This window comes from Danio rerio, chromosome 4 (assembly GCF_052040795.2).
Source record: "Danio rerio strain M-AB ecotype USA chromosome 4, GRCz13ab, whole genome shotgun sequence".
NCBI lineage: Eukaryota > Metazoa > Chordata > Actinopteri > Cypriniformes > Danionidae > Danio > Danio rerio.
The window spans coordinates 59970415-59986888 of NC_141024.2; the positions used below are offsets into that span (position 1 = coordinate 59970415).

At 36.4% G+C, this 16474-nt stretch overlaps 3 protein-coding genes across 4 annotated transcripts in view; 2 read left to right on the plus strand and 1 right to left on the minus strand.

The window, feature by feature from the left end:
- The window catches only part of LOC137491106 (uncharacterized), a 421384-nt gene that overhangs the window by 301916 nt on the left and 102994 nt on the right, over nucleotides 1-16474 (minus strand). The window lies entirely within an intron of this gene.
- LOC141381800 (uncharacterized) overlaps nucleotides 1-16474 on the plus strand; it is an 887475-nt gene that overhangs the window by 224049 nt on the left and 646952 nt on the right. The window lies entirely within an intron of this gene.
- LOC101886407 (sterile alpha motif domain-containing protein 3-like) lies at nucleotides 2176-14681 on the plus strand. Its single transcript, XM_087249986.1, has 7 exons — nucleotides 2176-2278; nucleotides 3019-3070; nucleotides 7646-7685; nucleotides 10291-11347; nucleotides 11492-11650; nucleotides 11798-11890; nucleotides 13720-14681. The coding sequence occupies exons 4-7, from the start codon at nucleotides 10361-10363 to the stop codon at nucleotides 14044-14046; spliced, it is 1566 nt and encodes a 521-aa protein (XP_087106112.1). The 5' UTR covers nucleotides 2176-2278; nucleotides 3019-3070; nucleotides 7646-7685; nucleotides 10291-10360; the 3' UTR covers nucleotides 14047-14681.

Below are 16474 nucleotides of genomic sequence, written 5' to 3' on the forward strand. Positions count from 1 at the left end.
TGCACATATTGTCAATGTGTCTTACAGGATTTTTGAATTCCTGCAGGACAGCAGCTTTTCTGAAGGGGAAAAAAATGAATCCTTCAGGATTCCTGCAAAAAGTACTGCATGATTCTAAAACCTGTAGGAATTGCCTGCACATATTGTCAATATGTCCTGCAGGATTTCATAATTCCTACAGGATACCAGCAGGTTCCTGCAGAAAAAAATGAAAATCCTGCAGGATTCCTGTAGGCTATTTTTGTAAGGGTACTGTCTCTGGGCTTTTGTACTTCCATTTTAAACCAAATAATAATGGTTGTGGTAAGATTAACCGTGTTTTTGTAGTTTAAAATATGGTATTCAGTCATGTTTAAACAAATAAATACCACATTTTCTGTAATAAATCGTGGTTAATTTTTCTTTCTCGATCTTAGTTAATTAACATAACTCATATTTATTTTCTATTTTTATTTAAAGTCATCATACACAAAACAACTGGGATCAGGACAGGTATCTGATGTTAACTAATATAAAAGTGATCATACATGAAACCCCTGGGATCAGGACAGGTATCTGATGTTAATATATATAAAAGTGATCATACATGAAACACCTGGGATAAGGACAGGTATCTGATGTTACTGTATATAATATAAAAGTGATCATATATGAAACCCCTGGGATCAGGACAGGTATCTGATGTTACTGTATATAATATAAAAGTGATCATACATGAAACCCCTGAGATCAGGACAGGTATCTGATGTTACTGTATATAATATAAAAGTGATCATACATGAAACCCCTGAGATCAGGACAGGTATTTGATGTTACTGTATATAATATAAAAGTGATCATACATGAAACACCTGAGATCAGGACAGGTATCTGATGTTACTGTATATAAAAGTGATCATACATGAAACCCCTGAGATCAGGACAGGTATTTGATGTTAATATATATAAAAGTGATCATACATGAAACACCTGAGATCAGGACAGGTATCTGATGTTAATGTATATAACATAAAAGTGATCATACATGAAACCCCTGGGATCAGGACAGGTATCTGATGTTAATATATATAAAAGTGGTCATACATGAAACCTCTGGGATCAGGACAGGTATCTGATGTTACTGTATATAATATAAAAGTGATCATACATGAAACCCCTGAGATCAGGACAGGTATCTGATGTTACTGTATATAATATAAAAGTGATCATACATGAAACCCCTGGGATCAGGACAGGTATCTGATGTTAATATATATAAAAGTGATCATACATGAAACCCCTGAGATCAGGACAGGTATTTGATGTTACTGTATATAATATAAAAGTGATCATACATGAAACCCCTGAGATCAGGACAGGTATTTGATGTTAATATATATAAAAGTGATCATACATGAAACACCTGAGATCAGGACAGGCATCTGATGTTAATGTATATAACATAAAAGTGATCATACATGAAACCCCTGAGATCAGGACAGGTATTTGATGTTAATATATATAAAAGTGGTCATACATGAAACCCCTGAGATCAGGACAGGTATCTGATGTTAATGTATATAGTATAAAAGTGATCATACATGAAACCCCTGAGATCAGGACAGGTATTTGATGTTAATATATATAAAAGTGGTCATACATGAAACCTCTGGGATCAGGACAGGTATCTGATGTTACTGTATATAATATAAAAGTGATCATACATGAAACCCCTGGGATCAGGACAGGTATCTGATGTTACTGTATATAATATAAAAGTGATCATACATGAAACCCCTGGGATCAGGACAGGTATCTGATGTTACTGTATATAATATAAAAGTGATCATACATGAAACCCCTGGGATCAGGACAGGTATCTGATGTTACTGTACACTGTAAATGCAAACATGGTATTTAATTAAAAATAGTAAATTGACCTTAATCAGTTTTTATCAACCTGCTATTAACACTCACTTTTAGTAAGTTACTTGTACTTTGAGGTTGAAAAATCTTACCAGCTCAGTTTACTTGAGCTGGATTCATTTAGAAAAAGTAAGTTTATGACACTGTGGGCATGCGCAGATCAACCAATCATCCCCAACCAATCAAGGTGCTTCGTAAGGCGGGTCTTGGCGTGGCGGGATTCGTAATTTTGCAAACGGTATGTCACGTCTTGCCCGCAACTGACCGACCAGATGAAGCTGGATATCATTGAGCTGGACCTAAACATCGCTTCAACGGCACTTGTGATTATCGTCAGCATAACAGCGATTCTTGTGCTTGGCACACTCATTTGGTGAGTAAATATTTTAATTTACCCTTGCGCAGATCGTTTTGTTTCTGTAAGTTAGCGCCAGTGTTTTGTGCCTGCTATGATGTGTGTAGTAATGTCGGCTAACGCTAGCTAACTATATTATGGACATAACGTGACTCTATTTTGATGAAACTTCCATAACTTCCTCTGTGTTGAAAATAGGTAACTTTCAAGACTTTTGTCACGTTAAAATTGAGGAAAAACTTTAATGTAGCAGTAACGTTAACGGTCGCGGGCGTGCTCGTCACGCGCACGCGCCCACCTGCCATGCAAGTAACATTTGTCATCGAGTACTGACTAGCAGCTAGCATGATGATAAGAGACTGATCCCGGCGGTTTGGGAGTTTCCTGAGTTTTATAACTGTTGTTTGTAAGCTCAGGCAGAACATCAGAACAAGTCTGGATGTATCCTTTTATTTTAATATAGTATTTTAATATATTTTAATATTCTTACCCAGATCCGTCTTGGTTCGCTACAGACAAGAGTGTTTACCTGTCTGAAAAGATCTTTACACTGAGTTTATCATAGTCTGCTATGATAGGGAACATATTTGCTGGCATACTCAGTGGCTTACATTATTCTTTAAGGTCATCTTGTACATAATATGTACATTTTAATACTGGGAGCTGTCATTGTGGGTTATTGGCCTATGTTACAGGTTTCACATGTACTTGGTTGTGCTAAATTGTTGTATTTTTTTTTTTTAACTGTGCCCTTCCAGGCTCAAGCAGATGGTGATCAATCCACACATTCCATAATCCCAGCAATAAAAGGTATTTTCAACTAATAACTGTATAATTATTGCATGCTAAAGTAAAAGTTATGCTTACATCAGAGCAATTGGATTACAACAAAAGCTTAGAAAATCTTGTGTGTTGAAATTATTTCATTATAGTATATTTCATCATACAGAATATTTTGTGCATATTTAGAATTTCAACTATTTGATTTAATTAGTATTTCTGGACTGTCTCCATAGATACTGTGGGTTCGATTTATAGTCCATCATACCCAGGACTACAGTTTATACATAAAATATAAATATAAAAATATACATTTTTTTCATGATATTTATTTTGTATCACATTTGATACATCAGGCGTTTGTGCAACTTTTTGCTCAAAACATAGAAAATTTTAATTACAAAAAAATGAATTTGCCCTTCTCTTTTTGACAAAAGAGAACATTTTAGGCAGTTTATCTCTTTATTTTTTGTTACATTAAGCATTTTACAGTGTTTTATTATTTCACATTGTGGTAGGCGCACTAGTAGTTTCAGTTCTTGTTCAGGCAAAGATGCCCTTTACATTTACACGGTACACAGAAGTGAGAAGTCATTGCTTGTGCAGTGTTTTTATCTCTGTCAGGTTTCTCCATGTTGGAAAATGATCAGGATCATGCCTTGTAACATTAAAAAAGCACACACAGCAAATTCATTGGTGTTAAATTTCAAGTGTTGTGGTAATTCAGAGTAAAGTGTTAAAATTCTAGAGTTAGATAAAGGTAAAACAACCCTCTCGGCGTTAGAAGCTTATTTGCCTCCTTGTCATACAGAGTAACATGTATCTACCTTTGTAGATTGTAAAAACCCTTGTATTTGAGAAACTAATCAGAGTGTCTGAAATCTCGCCACACCCTCATTCACCTGGCCCTTAAATTAGTCAATTAGTTTAGTCCACTAGACAGAGTGAATGACCACAAATAAGTGAATTCAGACACCTGCTGTTGAACACCTGCTGTTAACAAGCACAATCACTGAAGGAATAAGAAATTGAAGGAAGAAATAAAACTACAGACACAGCCTCACACCAAACCAACTGAATTAAAACAGAGGATTAAACAACTCCATTAAATAATAGCATTAGCAGCTTCACTGATTACAGTTTGACTTAATTTCTGTAAGAATATTTGACAATGAACCGAGGTTTATATTTTTTTATTAAAAATATTTCATTTGACCTCACCATCATGGAGATCAGAGGCTGCTTATTTGAGCTCTTGAAGCTTTACTCTAATATCATATTGTTTCTCTGACTGCTATAGCTGTGTTTCTAAATCTCATTAGCTATAGCAAGAAAGGTCAAGGGAAACTATACTGTTTATGCTTAATTGTTAAAGATTTAATTTCAGGTGTTTATTAAGTTGATTCATAAAGATATGCAAATATAGTTGTATTAAAACTGCATGGGACAATACTTCTGGCAGTCTGCTGCTCTTCATAGAAAATTCAACAAACAATTAGGATGCATTTAATAATTAGAGTATCATGCACTAAACATTCAAGCTCCAGCTTGCTCTTTATGACACACAGGCATCAAGAATCAGGACATGAACCTCAACCGTGGTTGCTAAAAAAAAAAAAAAAGCTGCATAGTTCATTCCGCAATGCATGCTGGGTGCCAGCATAGTACAAAGCTCCCAGCATGCATTGCAACATGAATAAATTATGCAGCTTTATGTTCTTACAATTTCTTTATTTTCCTTTATTTTGTGTTGTTTTTGGGAGGTGATATTTCAGTAGTGTTTTTTTTTTTTTTTACTTGATTTTTATTTTTTTGTTTGTCACCATCATTGAGATTCAAAGACTAATTACTGATGTCTGTGTGTTTTTGAGTGCTGCCATAGATCAAACATTCTAATTGTAAATATTGGTTTTATTTGAGCTTCAGTGGTTTCATTTATGTATATTATTTATTTCTCACACATAACTAATATGATATTGATTTAGAAAACAAGCAGGAAAGGGTGGCGATGTTATCATTAATAATCTCTTCAGACTGACACTTTAATTTTCTTTCGGCTTTCCATGCTATATGTATAAATAGTGTAATTAACACTATCTATAGCAACCAAAATAAAAGACATTTATTGTAAGAAGTTAAAGAGCTTGACTAAAGTAGACTCTGTCCTCCACCATGGTGACTTCAAATGAACAACAGAAATTTCATTAAGAGCTTTTGTTCACATGACAGAAATAAAGTCACTGGTCAGTAATAGGTGAAGCTCCATGATAAGTTGTTTAATTTGATGAGTTTTTTTTAAAGATGTTGAAAAATAAAATTTTTTATTGTGTAATTTGTTTTATTTTTATTGATTATTATTTTATTTAGAGTTTTTTTTTTCTCAGTTGATTTCATCTTTGGTTTTGGCTTGTGTTTTTCTGTCCTTCAGTGATTCTGCTTGTTAACAGTTGTTCATCAACAATTTTCAATCCTCCTTTAATTAGACACTTAATTGTCTCATTAACTTCATCACTGTCTGAGTGTTCAGCCCTCTGTAGTGAGGACACTAGTGAGGATTTTGCTCTGGAATTTAAGGCTTACGTGTTCGAATGAAAAATACAGACTATGGGATTTGTTTTTAACAAATATTCTGGAAACTGAATTTACGAATGTAAAATGTTGAAAACAGCAGATTACTGGCAACCACTGCTGCCAGTATTTTGACATACATTTAACAGATATTTTACACAATAAGAGTTTGCTAATTAACACTCTGGGTGTTAAAAATTTTAACACTTTCAAAAATGTTATTTTAACACTTATAGTGGTTCCCATATAAACACTGAGGGAGTGTTAATTTTAACTCTAAGGTAGTTAAATCTACCAAATCTAAAATTTGCAGTGTGAGATCGATAAAAAATACAGACTGTTGAATGTGCTTTTAACAGAAATATTCTGTAAACTGAATTTATGAATGTTAAAAGCAGCAGATTACTGGCAACCACAGCTGCTGGTATTTTTACGTAAAATCTAAAAATGAAAAAGAAAAAAAGAAAAACAGCAAAACGGTTTTTGTGTCACCATTGTGGAGGATAATAGCGTCTCTGTTCAAGTCCAAGATGAACTGATATTATTTGATGTTATGCTGCATCTTCTTTTGTTTAAAGGTAACTGTGTAGTTACTAATGCAGTCAAAATCTGTTTGCTAATTGCAATCACACATGATAACATTATTGCATCTAAAGACTTTACTTTTTTTTTCTACTGAGCTATGATTTTGTAAACTGAACATTGTATTAGTTCATGAAATATGGTTATTTTTTGTAAATTTATACAGTTCTACAAAACTTCCATGTTTTTCACAGAAAGATTCTGGCAACCACAGCTGCTGGTATTTTTTCGGAAATTTAACAGATATTTTACACAATAAGAGTTTGCTAATTAACACTCTCTTGGTGTTGACAATGTTAACACTTTCAAAAGTGTTATTTTAACACTTATAGTGGTTCCCATATAAACTCTGAGGGAGTGTTAATTTTAACTCTAAGGTAGTTAAATCTACTATCTAAAATTTGCTGTGCATGTACATAAACATGGACCTTTTATGGGGTGCATGTTCATGTACATGCCTAGGACTTTCTGAATTTATTTGGCATCTGTGTTTATAGACTTGCCATCTTTGAATATATTGTGCAGGCTTATTTGTTCTCCAGTGTCCTGTAGCATTTCATCAGTGGCAAACTATTTCAATACTCTACGTATACAGAGTCCATAATAATAGATGGCAATTAAAGTGCCATAGTGCAGTTAGAGGAAGATAAGTAAGGATGGAGTCTGCTTTGCTGACTGCTTTCTGACTGTGTTCGTGTAGTTGGGACCTTTACTTCTGTGCGTGTCTAAACTACATTTTCTTCTTGATATTCTTCCTCATCACTGCTGTCTGAATGACCATTATCATGCATGGTCAGGCATCCTCCTCTTTCCTTAACTTCTCTCTGTCACTTTAATTGCCATAGACTATTATGCTGATGGCATTTTCAAGACACTTTAATTTTTGTAATATCTTCCTCTATTCTTTTGACATCTGAAAATACACAGAAATTGATCAATATAGTTTATCGATTATAAATTATTGTAAAAATACACACAATGTATTTTAAAATGGTATTTCAGTTTCTATTTATATTAGTTTAATCATCCAAAAACAGTGTTTTTGCATTGTAGTAGGCGTTATATTGATTACATTACAAAAATGTGACATCATTGTTCGGAAAATAATTTTATACAACAGGTATCAAATTTGATACATGATTTTCAACACAATTTATTTGCAACAAAATAAATTAATTATTAAGTAATAATGCTTTGTTTCAATCAAGAAAACATTTATTTAATAAAATTAGTAACAATAAAATTTTATTTTTAATTTAACAACTTGAAATTAGCAAATAGTTTTTAACTATAGTTTTAAAGAAGTTCATTGATTAAAAGCTTGATAATTAGATTTTTGCAAGGATTTAGTTTTACCCATAGCTCTGGTATTCCAAATCTGATACTGCATTTCAGTGTTTTTGTCTTTTTATGTTGCTAGGCTTGATGCTAAAATTATCTTTTCTTTCTTTTCAGATTTTTCAAAACGACAAACCGTTTCCTATGCAGTGGACATGTAAGTACTGCACATTTTGTGCTGAAAAGAGGGGCTACTTACTTAAACATTACCGCTTAAAACACGGGTGCCACACTCGAATATCACCACTACCATGCCTTCATAAGGAATGCCTGTGCACATTTAAATCTTTCAATGCACTCAAAGTCCACTTATCAACATGGCACACTCAAAAGGACTTAGGGAACGTGGGTGAAACTGCTTTCCATTTTCAGCTGTGTGACTTTGTGGAGCCTTGCACTGATGCTGACTTTTTTACCCATTTACGAAGACATTTGAAGCTGAAGCAAAAGGTTTCTTGTCCATATCAAGGCTGTAACTTTCAGAGCAATGTTTATTCAACCTTTAATGCACATAAAAGCAAAGAACATCAAGACCACAATAACATGGCATTCAAACCTGAAATTGTGTCACATAATGAACTTGAGGAACCTCCACCTCATACAAATATTCAACCCGAGGATAGTGCCCCTGAAACTGATGAGGTTGAGTTTGAGGTTACTGAGCTCAGTGAAGATGTGGAGAACTTGGAGAGTCAGTTGGAACATAATGTAGCTGCTCTATTTCTGAAAATGTCATCAATTCTTAACATCTCTGAAAATGCCCTGCAAGAAGTTATAGAGCAGATCAATCAAATTTATGTGCTTTCACAGCCATTGTTACATACATCTGTTGGAAAAATACTAAATCAACATTGTGGAGATGTTGAGGACTCTTTAGTGAGTGAGATAGTTAAAGTATTTACTGAGAATAATGTATTCCTGAAATTCACCTCTACTGGGGGGTCATTGTCAACCACTAGCAAGCGAACATCATACATTTCAAAAGAATTCTCAGTGGTAACGCCTGTTGAGTTTGTCCTAAAAGATGACAAGCAGACATTTGTGTATATCCCCGTACTAAAAATGCTGCAGACATTGCTAAACAATGGAGACATTTTAGATAAGGCCATGTCACCTGAGCCAAATTTGTCACAAGGATACCGATCTCACAGGGATGGTTCCCGGTTTAAAGACAATTCTCTCTTGACAGAGGAAGAATTCAGGATTGCTCTTTGCTTGTACATAGATGATTTTCAGGTGGCTAACCCCTTAGGAACATCCAGAAAGAAACACAAGCTATGTGCCATTTACTGGGTACTTGGAAATCTACACCCTAAATATCGCTCCTCTCTTCATTCCATTCAGCTTGCTCTACTTTGCAAGGTCAGCAGTCTCAAAGACCATGGTTATGGGGAAATTCTCCGCCCACTCATTCAGGACCTTGTTTTTCTTGAGCAACAGGGTGTATATGTTGAACAGTTAGGAGCCAGCATAAAAGGCACAGTATTATTTGTTGCAGCAGATAATTTAGCTGCCCATTCTTTGGGAGGGTTCTTTGAGAGCTTCACAGTAAGTCAGATGTGCCGATTCTGTATGGCCAAACGGGAGGAAATACAACACAAGGAAGTGAGGACAGGCTCATTTCCACCAAGAACAAAAGAAAATCATGATAGACAGGTGCAAGATGTATTGCAGGATCCTACCATGGCTCAACAATATGGCGTGAAAAGAAGCTGCCCACTTAGTAAAAGCTTGGAACATTTTCATGTTGTCAATGGGTATCCTCCAGACCTTTTGCATGATCTTCTGGAGGGTGTTGTTCCGGCTGAACTGGCTTTGTGCTTGAAGGCACTAATATCAAAGGGATACTTCTCACTTGAAATCCTGAATGTGGCTATTAAACAGTTTCCATATACATTTTCAGACAGAACAAACCAACCCCAGATCATCGCAAAGAACTTTGCTTCCAAAGCAACAATTGGAGGAAATGGTCATGAAAATTGGACACTCCTTCGCCTTCTGCCACTACTGATAGGTCATCACATTCCCGAGGGGGATGAAACCTGGGAGGTTTTAATGAACTTAAAAGATGTAGTGGAATTGTCAGTGTCTGCAAGCTTCTCAGAGGAGTCAGTGTGCTTTCTTGACTGCAAGATTGCAGAACATAGAGATATATTTCAGAAAGTTTTCCCGAATGAGAAGCTACGACCGAAGCACCACTACATTGAGCACTATCCTCAACTAATTCAAACTTTTGGTCCATTGTGTGATGTGTGGACAATGCGTTTTGAAGGCAAACACAAGTTCTTCAAGAAAGTTGTGCGTCACATTCACAACTTCAAAAACATACCCCTTACTTTAGCTCTCAGACACCAGCATATGATAGCCTTCCATTTAGCTGCTACCTCCTTTTTCAAGCCATCTGTTGAAATTAACAAAGTGAAGTCTGTAATGGTTGCTTCATTTCCTGAAAATGTGAAGAACCGTCTCCATCTCAGGAATAACCAGAACACAGTCCTTGTAGCAGCTTCTGTTTGCATAGATGGCATTAAGTACAGTGCTAATATGGTAATTTCCGTTGGATCGTGCTCAGGGCTGCCAGATTTCAGACAAATAGCAAAGATTGTGGTGATCAATACAGACATAATATTTGTCTGCAGACTTATGAAATCATGGTACAATGAGCATCTTAGAGCGTACGAGCTCTGTAGTAGCCATTTGCCCACGTTCTCTGTCACTCAGTTGTCTGAACTAAATGATGTTTTCCCGATTTCACTTTACAGAGTTGGAGACAAGCAGCTTGTCACACTGAAACGGCACATATTATGCTGAGAGAGTCAAACAGTTATCAAAATGGACCAGAGGTTGTTACTGAGAGTCATCATCGCTGAAGATGATATAAGGAAGTTGACTTTAAATAAGAGACCACAGTCCATTGAAGAATTCAAAGTGCAACTGGTGGATAAACTGTCACTGCAGTATGACTTTAAACTGCAGTATGAAGATCAAGACTTCAATAATGCCCTCTGCAATTTGACTGAAATAACTGATTTACCTGAAAGAGCTACAGTCAAAATCATCCCTCTTGTGGCTCTCCATTTAACAGCATTGTCATCACCCACCACAACATCAGACACTGAGGGCAGCACAGCAGACACTGAGATCCTGTCGCCTGTAGGAGCATCACCATCGCTAAGACAACAGTGGCCAGAGTTCTTTGACATACCCAATTTCTCAGTAGATGTTGAGTATAGGCTCAGACAGGCAGATCTTGCCTATATGAAAGATGAAACACATATGACTCTACCACGAGATATGAAGCATGACATACTAGAAAAGCTTGCTGAGACGATGTACAGTTTCAAGGCTTACCCTGACGATGATAACTTCAGCAGTGTTGCAAAAGCACTGATTAGCAAACACCCCTGCCTCACTGAGCCTGGACCACACAGATGGTATGGCTGGAAAAATAGCCTTAAATTTAAGATGGCCAATTATCGCACAAAGCTTCGAAAAGCTGGATGTGAGGATGTAGCAATCAATGGAGGCAAAAGAAGTAAAGGCAACCCAGAGGGAGAATCCTCAAGCAAGAATATCAAGCGGCCAAGAAGAGGTGAAGCAAACTACCTGCCTAACTTACCTGAAGGACATGATGAAACAAGTCTAGAAAATGCCAGAATGGTTTTAGTGGAAGAAATGAAGAAAAAACAACCAAATGGCACTCTCATTTCACAAATGATGGACCAATCATTCCCACTACGCAGACAAGAAATTGTAAAAAAGGTGCCTGCTGTACAGAACATGGTTGAACGATGGCCAGCACTCTTCATAGAGAGACAGGTAAGCAATTTTTGTTCTCAACCAATAAAATAATGAAAAATTAAAAATAAATTCAAGGTGTGTGACTAGAAATCCAAATACTTGTTGAAATGTTAATCCCTCTGCCACCTCTCCATCCCTACCCACTCCTCTCTACTTTTTCAGGTGTTTGCTGAGTTTAATAGAATCGCCAGTAAGAATCTTGAGGGAGACTTCTTTGAGGCTCTGGACCAGTATGCCCCACGTTTCATTGAACTTTTCAAAACAAAAAAGGGAACTGTTGGCCAGAAACTCAGGGAGCTGATGCAGCACATAAGCTGGATGGTAAGTAGGTTCATTTTGCTTTTGATCTGTGTGATAGTTCATCAATCAAGTTCTAAATGAGACTATCCAGACCAACCTATTTTATTTCCTGTCTGCTTGTGCCTTGCAAATTGTTAACTGGTCTTTTCTCTCTCTGTGTATCATTAGACACCAGACGTCATAGTACTTCGCTCTGTTGTCCTCAAAGGCATTCCCATTTTACTCGGTGATGACTCCAGTGAATTCTACAAGACCTGCTCTGTAAGTACTTGCACATAAGAAAAAGTTTGGTCTTGTAGGACACTTAGAATTGAAGACCAGGAGACTTGGTTCTTTCTTCAGCAGGATTCTTTATTGAGAACACGAGCTGCTGCAGTTAAGTCTGATCAAGGCACAAGAAAAGGGTTAAATATATCATATAATATTATTGACAAGTATACATTTCCATGGCCAACACTTAGTGTCAGATAACTTAAAGACATTGCTATTGCTACAAATTTTACACACACACCCACCAACCTGGAGGTGGACACACCCACACACACAAACTTACTGACACACTCAAACACAGGCTCACACACACTTGCACATTCAAAAAGACTCACACACACAGATTCAAACACACACACACACTCAAACACAGGCTCACACACACTCGCACATTCAAAAAGACTCTCACACACACACACACACACACACACACACACACAGTCACAGTCACACATTCAAAAAGACTCACACACAGATTCAAACACAGACTCAGACACACACACAAACCTGGAGATTGAGGTGGGCACACTCACACAAACCTGGACTAACAAACTTACTGACACTCAAACACAGGCTAACACACTCAGACACACACACACACACACAAACTGACACTGGACCTGGAGATGGACACACATAGCGACCTGGAGTTGAACACACACAGACTCAGACACACACACACACACACACTCAAACACAGGCTCACACACACTCACACATTCAAAAAGACTCATACACACACACACACACACACACACAAACTTGGAGGTGGACACACTCGCACCAACCTGGACCAGGAGGTGGACACACATAAACTTACTGACACACTCCAACACAGGCAATCACACACTCGCACATTCAAAAAGACTTGCACACACAGATTCAAACACACACTCTTTCACACACACAAACACAGGCTCACACTCACTCACACATTCAAAAAGACTCATACACACAGATTCAAACACAGACACACTCACACACACTCAAACACAGACTCAGACACACACACAGATTCAAACACAGACTCAGACACACACACACACACACACACACACACACACACACACACACACACACACACACATACTTTACCAAAATAAAAGAGGAATTAAAATGAAAACTAAAATTTACAATTTGAATTTGAGTTGTCACTATTATTGCGTGAGCGTTAATAAAGAGCTTTGTAAAACTATTTGTAATTTCTTTTTCACGTTTGGCTTTTCATTTTAATATTGGCTGTCTTGCCTCGAGACTGCAGTAAAAATGAAATGTGAAATCACCAATTGCATTTTATTTTTCAATTTGACTGGGATGATGCACTGTCACCATGAGAATGAAATAATTTCATTTCATTCTCAATTTTGTCACACATTTTGCATACAGTTTTTTGTAATGAAATGGTTAATCTGGTTTAAATTTTCATTTTAGTCCTTTAATTTATTTAAATTTGGCAGAAAATGTCTTCCATAGATCTTAAACATATTCTTAAATTTGTAATCCTTCACTCTGCATGAACATAAAACTATACCTGCGTTGACAGGTGTAATTCTATCTGCTCAATATACAATATACATTTTGTACAGTGATTGATGTATTTTGTAGGTTGAAAAGTCAGTGTCACTCTTTGGGAATGTATAGACCTTTTTGTATCTCCATAGCTTTAGTTTAACCATTACAATATATATTTTGTTTGCTTTATTGTAACAATCCAGTGTGAAAACATTTAAAACCATGTTCTCTGATAACAATACAACACTAAAAAAAGAATGTTTTAGAACAGCATAAATTGCAATGCTGAAGAATGTGTGTCTTTGTAGGATACAGAGAGAGACAAGGTCCTAGAATCCATCACTGTTGGTGTGCTGACAGTTGTCAGTGAAGATAATCCTCACGAGGGTCAAAGCTCAGTGGACCTCCAGCCCATCTCCACTGCCATCATTCTGGAGGGAGTTATTGTCATGGATCATATTAAAAACTTGCCTCAGGCAGTTTGTCTTTTGTTTGGTCTTACATATGCATTGCATTTGGATTACCCAAAATGCATGGCAAATACTCTCAACTTCATTCAGACTGTGATGCTTGGACTGGGAAAGAAAAACCTCCCACCAAAACTGTTAACTCTGAAGAACAGTCTTCTGGGTTAGAACAGTAAAGAGCCGTCGGCTGTCAGATAGCACTTTGTAAGCTTTGCAGCCATTAATGTTCTCCTCTTATCAGAGAAAGTTTGATGCTTTCATGCAACTGTTCTCACTAATTTACGTTCTCAAAGGAAAAAAAAAGAATATTCCATTAAAGTCTACCATGTTATGAAGGTATGCTAATGATGGAAATAATGCCACGTTGTGTTGCAATGAGTTGTTAGTTGTTATTAGATGATAATGTCAGAAAATAACCTAGCAAGGTTATCCTGTTTACATTTGTGTTTTGGGAAAACTTTTCATAGTTGTAATGTAGTACAAACACAAACTCCAAGGAGTGATGTTTTTATTTGTGTTGGTTTAATCCTTTGACTGCTCACTTTGGGAAACAAAAGCATTTGTTGTACTTTCAGTTTTGATCAGAAATGCACTGATTTTGCATGCACTGAAGTCATCCAGTAGTTACCTGTTTAATATTGGGAGACTGTTACATGCATAGAATTATCTCACAGAAATATTTTTATTTAATTTTTTTATATTTTTCCTTTTCATTTTATACAGTTGAACAAACCACAACTTTGTTGTTTAGCTGCTGTTTTGTACTTGAATGTGCATTGAATAAATTTTGTAATGGAGCTGAATCAACCCGGTGAGTGTTCTTTTATATTATATGTTTGTGTTGTGTTTGCCTTTAATACATAGTAACAGCAAAAATTTATAAGAAATGGGGAAGAGAAAAGGCCACATGTTGGACCCAAACCTGGGCAGCTACAACAAGGACCCATTAAAGGAAATTGGTTTCTTTAATTTAAGTGAACTTGAAAAATTAGTGAGCAGAACTGAAAGTGTTAAGTTGTAGGTATTTAGTAATTCTAAGTGGGGTTAAATTTATATCAAGCAATCCACACAAAATAAAAAAATTAAGTTAACACTAATCATGGCTATTAAGTTACATGAACTTAAAAAAACGTGTTAGTGGTACTACTTCATTTAGTACTGCACACTTAAAAAAAACAAGCTTTTCTAACTCACCAATCTTAAGTTTACTTTGCTTAATTTTTTTGAGGCAACGAGTTTGCATACTTTTTTTAAGTAAGGTCAACTAATTACATTTTACAGTGTATATAATATAAAAGTGATCATATATGAAACCCCTGAGATCAGGACAGGTAGCCTATCTGATGTTAATGTATATGATATATAAAGTATTTGGCACAAAAGCCCTGGGATCGGGACAGGTATCTTAAGTTATAACAGTATTAATGTAATCTGAGAGGTATCTTAAGTTAATTTGTTTAATAAAACATACACTGACTTCACATGAAACCCCTGCGATCAGGACAGCTATTTAGTACTGCATATAAAAGGCATTGGACACGAAACCCCTGCGAATACATACAGGTATCTGAATCAAACGGCTGTTTTCACAATCTGCGCATGATCCGTGACCTATGCAAATTCACAGATAGGCCACGCCCACCCGATGACGCAGTAGCGGTTACGCTGTACTGAAACCCCTGGAAAAAAGTGCCTGCCGCAGAAAGGTGGTAGGTAAAATGTGCTCCAGCTAAATGTGACAAATTTAGTATTTTAACACATATTAATAACACATACAAGCCCAATATGAACATTACGTGATGTTTTAGATCAAATCTGTCGAGTGATTGCCGTGTGTGACCTACTTTGTGTGGTTAAATTTGCTCATGCTATGTGTAGCTGGAATGATGACATTATTATGTGCAGGGGGGATTTCTTACTATTTGTTTGGGGTTTTTTAGATGCATGTTTAAATGCATACTGTTGCCAGAGGATGTATATTTCTGTTACAGAATAAACAACGCAGAATGCAGTTCTCTGTGTCCGCCTGAGTGATTTGTGTCATCAGGAAGAGAAGCGTTACATGTGCATTTCCTGTAGTAAAAGTGCACTTAATAACTCTTGGTGATAACTAAAATTGAAAAATGTGTGTAACATATTTGTGTAATTTAATAATCATATACCCTCTCCTCTGTTGATTTTGTTGTGTTAGAAAACTACATGCTGGTTCTTGTTAATAAAAAATAGTGTTGTGGTAACAGCAGTGTGTGTGTGTGTGTGTGTGTGTGTGTGTGTGTGTGTGTGTGTGTGTGTGTGTGTGTGTGTGTGTGTGTGTGTTTGAGTGTGTGTGTGAGAAGGCTCCAGAATACACAGCCAGTCTTGAACAGAGAGCTTGAGTTCAGTCTTTCTGCTCATCAAGTCGGTCATAACTCTACACTCAGTGTCTGAATCTTCCTCAGCACATCGGCTTTCACATCGCTATAACTGATGCGTTTTAGAAACACAGCTATAACAGTCAGAGAAACATGTGCTGATCTCCATGATGGTGAGGTCAAATTAAATATCTTTAATAAATATAAACCTCTGTTCATTGTCAAATATTCTTACAGAAATGAAG

What these genes read in the sequence shown, in the direction of transcription:
- LOC101886407 (XM_087249986.1), top strand. Translation starts at nt 10,361, where the DNA reads ATGGACCAGAGGTTGTTACTGAGAGTCATCATCGCTGAAGATGATATA. An exon ending in CACTCTTCATAGAGAGACAG is followed by an intron (nt 11,348 to 11,491) that starts GTAAGCAATTTT and finishes CTACTTTTTCAG; the next exon opens with GTGTTTGCTGAGTTTAATAG. An exon ending in TGCAGCACATAAGCTGGATG is followed by an intron (nt 11,651 to 11,797) that starts GTAAGTAGGTTC and finishes GTGTATCATTAG; the next exon opens with ACACCAGACGTCATAGTACT.